Source organism: Otolemur garnettii, unplaced genomic scaffold (assembly GCF_000181295.1).
Source record: "Otolemur garnettii isolate 467f Iridium unplaced genomic scaffold, OtoGar3 scaffold00022, whole genome shotgun sequence".
In the NCBI taxonomy this organism is placed as follows: Eukaryota; Metazoa; Chordata; class Mammalia; order Primates; family Galagidae; genus Otolemur; species Otolemur garnettii.
In genome coordinates, this window is record NW_003852417.1 from 15,276,474 (window position 1) to 15,282,418 (window position 5,945).

The 5,945-nt window shown below is 48.1% G+C and overlaps 1 protein-coding gene across 1 annotated transcript in view; it reads left to right on the plus strand.

Moving 5' to 3' along the window:
• Window positions 1–4,878, plus strand: part of FAM228A (family with sequence similarity 228 member A) — a 19,910-nt gene extending 15,032 nt beyond the window's left edge. The window contains exons 6-7 of the mRNA XM_023511815.1: window positions 683–821; window positions 4,717–4,878. Of these exons, the coding sequence (XP_023367583.1) occupies window positions 683–821; window positions 4,717–4,878 (301 nt within the window). The remainder of the gene's footprint in view (window positions 1–682; window positions 822–4,716) is intronic.
• Window positions 4,879–5,945: the final 1,067 nt, after the last annotated feature.

The following is a 5,945-nucleotide window of genomic DNA, read 5'->3' on the forward strand; positions in this document are numbered from 1 at the left end:
CCGGCCATTTTTTGGTTGCAGCCATCATTGTTGTTTGGCGGGCCCAGGCTGGGGATTTGAACCCGCCACCTTAGGTGTACGTGGCTGGCGCCTTAGGTGTATGTGGCTGGCGCCTTAGCCGCTTGAGCCACAGGCGCCGAGCCCAGAATCCTTCTTAAGTGAAAAAAACAAAACAAAGGAGGCAGGGAGTTAGAAATGTTAGAAAGCACCTGTATAGTACGTCATGGACACCAAGGCCAGGAAGAAAATCAGGCTGCTCCAGGGACCAAGAGGCCAGTCCCTTCTCGTGGGGACCCTGTGGCTCCCACCTTTGCTTCTCTTTGTAACCTGCTTCACTTCTCTGTCTCTGCACCCTGGCTTTCTCTGCTTTGTTGTGCCTGTGCTACAAAGCAGTTACCCTAACCTGCCCACCTTCCTGCTGTGAGAGCTCAGTCTACCTGGTAGCTGCTTTGGACAATTACAGCTGTAGGAATTGAGGCTGGAGAAGGGTCCGGGGAGTCACCATCTCCCTAAGGGTTGTGCCAGCAGGGGGTTGGGTGGGGCAGGCAGATTGAGGGACAGCCACCTACAATGTCTGGTCAGTCATAAAGTGAGTAGTGAGATCATTAAATTGATTTTCCGAAATTACCAAATAGTACTATCCAGTTTGTGTTGAGATCATGTTTTCTACTCTTCTTCACAGTTCTGAAAAACTCGTCTATGCGGAAGAGAAACAAAAAAGTGAAGAGAAAGAGATTACTGACCTGAGTCAGGCGGTTTTTGAAAGGCAGTTCCGTGCCTCAAAGCTCAGCCAGGACAGGGGCGATGGAAAGAAGGGTGTGGTGAGCAGAGGCCTGGGGGCAGGGCCGGGGAGACCCACAGGTTCCCGACTCCAGTGAGCCGCTGCTGCTGTATTCTCTGTGCACATTCTTCCACTGGCTGCAGAGGCCAGAGGGGGCCTGCGGAGAAGGCAGTGAGAAAGCGAGGGCAGGAGAAAGTGAGGCTGCTCTTAGGGGCCTGGGCAGGGAAGCTTCGTGTGAAAAACTCAGAAAAGTACCGATTGTAGGACCTACATGCCCAGGTCTCATAGTCCCCCCACTCCCCACTTTCAGGGGAGATGGTGCCCTGCCAAGGTGAGGGCAGAGCTGGCAGAGGGGCCCATCTGCTGGGATTTCTTCAGCGCTTCTTGAGCTTTTGCCCTTCTGCCACTTAGGTTGTTTCCATATCTTATTGTAACCAAACTAGACCACACATGCTTTTTTCATGTGTTCTTTTCATTAGTTCAGATGGTGTTATTATCTCCCAATATGTCATTTGTTTTTTAAATGAAATTTATACAAAAAATTAAGGCCAAAACGAGAATTTAGAATTGAAAAGATATTTTATATGCAGGAATTTTCCGAGCACAGGTTTCTTATCATCTGGTGGGCACAGCTTACAGCCCGCGGTCTATTTCCCTTCCTTTCTCTCCCACACCCTATCCTAAGGCCTGAGGCTTAGGCCCCTTCCAGGGAAGGCTGTGTGTGGGGGGGGGTGGGTTTGTGGACAGTGGTCTCCTGACCTGACAGGACACAGCGGGTCTCTGCATTTCTCCACTTGCCAGGTCCTCCTGGCCCTCCACCCCGCCCCACGTAGATGATTAGGGGCTCTTTTTCTCTCATGCTTGAAAACCTTGTTAGACATTTTATGATTCAACTGCTGTTCAATCCCATGGTCCTCCTCAGTCTCCAGAGAGAAACCAATTCTCCTAATATGGTAATTTACCGTATGACTCCTCAGCAGTTTGTGCTGAGCTTAATTATATCTGAGAGCGCAGGGAGCTTCTTATTGAGATAATTTTTAAATTTTTTTATTTGAGACAGTATCTCACTTTTTTGTTCTGAGTGCTATGATGTCATAGTTCACAGCAACCTCAAACTCTTGGGCTCTAGTGATCCTCTCACCTCAGCCTCCCAAGTAGCTGGGACTACAGGCACCCGCCACAATGCCCAGCTATTTTTTTTTTTTTAGAGATGAGTTCTTGCTCTAGCTCAGGCTGGTCTCCAACTCCTTTTTTTTTTTTTTTTTTGAGACAGAGCCTTAAGCTGTCCCCCTGGGTAGAGTGCCGCGGCATCACAGCTCACAGCAACCTCCAACTCCCGGGCTCAAGCGAGTCTCCTGCCTCAACCTCCCAAGTAGCTGGGACCACAGGTGCCCACCACAACACCCAGCCATTTTTTGGTTGCAGCCATCATTGTTGTTTGGCAGGCCCGGGCTGGATTCGAACCTACCACCTTAGGTGTATGTGGCTGGCGCTTTAGCCACTTGACCCACAGGCGCCAAGCTGGTCTCCAACTCCTGATCTCAGGCAAGCCACCCGCCTTGGCATCCCAGAGTACTAGGATTATAGGCATGAGCCACCACGCCCAGCCTCATTCAGATATTTTAAAAAATAATCAGAGTATACAGTGTGATGATTTTGGTATAGGTATTACTTGTGAAAGCATTACCACGATCAAGTTAGTTAATATTCTGTGTTCTTACATAGTTACTGTTGGTGTGTGGAAGAGAATACTTAAGATCTACTCTCTTAGCAAATTTGAAGTGTGCAATCCAGTAGTATTAACTATAGTCAGCATGTGGTACATTAGGGTCTCTAGAACTTACTGTAACAAAGTTTGTACCCTTTGACCAACATCTCCCCACGTCCCTGCCCCAGAGGGTAACCACCCTTCTCTCTGTTTCTTTGAGGTCAGCTTTGGATTCCACATGTAAGTGGCATCTTTCTGTGCCTGGCTTATTTCACTGAGCACAATGCCCTCCAAGTTCCTCCATGTTGTTCCTAATGGCAGGATTTCCTTCTTTCTGAGGGCTCTTTAATATTCCATTGTATATATACCATATACATTTTCTTTACCCACTCATGTCAGTAGACACTTAGGTTGTTTCCTTATCTTAGCGAATGTGAATAATGCTGCAGTGAATATGGGGAGTGCAGATACCTATTCGAGATAGTGATTTTTTTCCTTTGAATATATATACCCAAAAATAGGATTGCTGGATCATATGGTAGTTCAAAACTTTTTGAGATACTTCCATATTGTTTTCCGTAATGGCTGCTAATTTACATTCCACTAACAGGGGCGGTGCCTATGGCTAAGTGGGTAGGGCGCTGGCCCTATATAATGAGGGTGGAAGTTTCAAACCCGGCCCTGGCCAAACTGCAACAAAAAATAGCTGGGCATTGTGGCGGGTGCCTGTAGTCCCAGCTACTTGGGAGGCTGAAGCAGGAGAATCACCTAAGCCTAGGAGTTGGAGGTTGCTGTGAGCTGTGACTCCATAGCACTCTACCAAGGGCAGTAAAGTGAGACTCTGTTTCTAAAACAAACAAACAAACAAACAAAAAAACATTCCACTAACAGTGTATGAGAGTTCCCTCATCCCCTTATCTTCACCATTGCTTGCTATTAGTTGACTTTTTTTGAACTGGGGTCTTGTTCTCTTGCCCTGGTTAGAGTAGCATCATCAGAGCCTGCCACATCCTCTACTTCCTGGACTCAAGTGATCCCCCTGCCTCAGCTTCCCAAGTATATGGGACCACAGATATTTGCCACCATGCCCAGCTAGTTAAAAAAAAAATGTTTTTTATAGAGACAGGCTCTTGCTGTGTTGCTCAGGCTGTTCTGGAACTCCTGGCCTCAAGTGATCCTCCCCTCCTTGGCCTCCCAAAGTGTTGGGACTATAGGTGTGAGCCACCACGCCTGGCTTTTCTGATAATTGCCAATCTAACAGGTGTGAGGCAATATCCCATTTTGGTTTTGATTTCATCTCCCTGATGATTATTGATGCTGAGCATTTTTCATATACATGTTGACCATTTGTATGTTTTCTTTGGAAAAATATCTATTAAGGCTCTTTTCCCATTTTCAAATTAGGTTATTAGTTTTTTTGCTATTGAGTTGTGTGAGTTCCTTACGAATTTTGGATATTAACCCCCTATTGTATATATGGTTTGGAAGGATCTTCTCCCATTCTGTAGGATGCCTCTTCATTTTCTTTCCCTTGCTGTGCAGAAGTTTTTTAGTTTGATAAAGTCCCACTTGTTTATGTCAGATCTTAACGTGACCAGAGTCACCTGGATCCTTAGGGTGGGGTAGGTGAGCTGCTGTCACTAATAGGTCCAAAAAGCAGGGAGTGGTTTAAACAGCAGCAGCTGCTTTGGCTCATGGCCTTGTGCCAGGTGGGTCCGGGCATCAGCAGGCTGACCTTTGTCCATGCAGTCTCTTGGGACCCTGATGGACCTTTGTTATCTTCAGTGCCTGGTTCCCTAGGCTGCTCCATGGAACTCCCTGAAAAGGGAAGAGACCACAGGTGATTTCTGCCCAGGGTGGAGGGTGTCTGTGGGCCAGGCCTGCATGTGGCATATGGCACGTCCTCTGAAGGACCCAGTCACATGTCTGTCCTTAACTAAGGGGTGCTGGGGGAAGTATTCTCTGGCTGGTCTGAACATGATGGCAAGGGGGCATTATGTGGACAGCCAGTCTGCACACCATAACCAGGTTAGTCCTATGTGGAGTTCAGGGATATGCACAGCCTCTGAGGGCTGACCAAAGCAGACAGAGAGAGGTGAGCCAGGAGGGTAGGCTGAGACCCTGCCTGAAAGGGGTGTCTCTGCCTGGCAGGAGGCCGGGTGTGGGTGATGGCAGCAGGGTCCTCCCTGGTTCTGTAAGCCCTTCAGCCCTTCTCTTCTGTCAATAGGTTTTAGGAACCAGACGGCAGAGACCCCGGTCCTGGGTGGCTGGAGACAGCCAGCAGAGAAAGGGGCTCCAGCCTATGCAAAGAAGAGCGATGACAGCAGAGGTCCTGGGGAGCCACCTGGCCTCCCTGCACAGGATGGCTAAGCAAGACTGCTGTTGGTGATAAAATTTGGTTGATTTGAATTTGTAGTGTTTGTACAACACTTGGAAATATGTTTTCTCTCCTCAGAAGTAGAAATAAATAGTTGTACCAATAGTACAAGTAGTACCAATAGTTACTATTTATTGCATTCCTGCTGGGAACCAGGAAATGTGAGTGAACGATTTTGTATTCATTGAAAAGCTTTAATAGCAAGATAGTATTATCTCCCAATACTGGTGCTCAGAGAATCTGTGCAACTGGTTCAAGGGCAGTGTTCTGTCTCAGGTTGGTCCCTCAGGTGGCAAAGTTTGGGTCTCTTCTCAGAGGGTGTTGTCTCCCCTCCCATCCCCCCTGCACAGCATTCTGTCCCAGAAGAGCAAAGTCCCTGGAAGGACTTGCTGCCCACCCCCTACCCTTGCCCTGACCCAGGGGAGACTTCCCATGCCCAAGGCACTCTGCTCAGTCTTGGAGCGGGGTGCAGAGACTCAGGGCACAGCCCCCTCACTACCCCCCCCAAAATAAGCTCACATTTCAGCCTTAAGAGAGCTTGATTTCTCAAGGGGCAGGTCTGCAGTTCCTAGGTCAGCGGGGATGATCCAAGTTGCTGGGTGTACTGACAATCGATGTCCTCCAAACTTTTCGCAGAAGTTGTTTGACTCTGATCCTGCTGGTTTCTCTGTCCTAAATCTGACCAAAGAACCCGGAGAGATGGAGGGATGGCTCTAGCCACAGTTCACAGTGAGGACTGCAGTCCCCTCAGTTCTGGGAACATGAGGACTATTCTGTGGCTAAGGGTCCCAGTTAGCTCGCAGCTGGTTTTGAACCTGCCTGATTCCTAAGCCAGCAGGCTTCCCCAGCCTAGAGACCCAGCAGTTAGCTCTGCTCAGCGAGGTGGTGTCTGAGCAGCCAAACTTCCCCCTTAAGCAAGCAGTATGTTCAGTTGTTTTGGTTTCATAAATTATTGTCTATTTCTTTTCTTTCTTGGGTGTTTATTTTATTTTTTATTTTATTTTATTTTATTTTTTTTTTGAGACAGAGCCTCAAGCTGTCCCCCTGGGTAGAGTGCCGTGGCATTACAGCTCACAGCA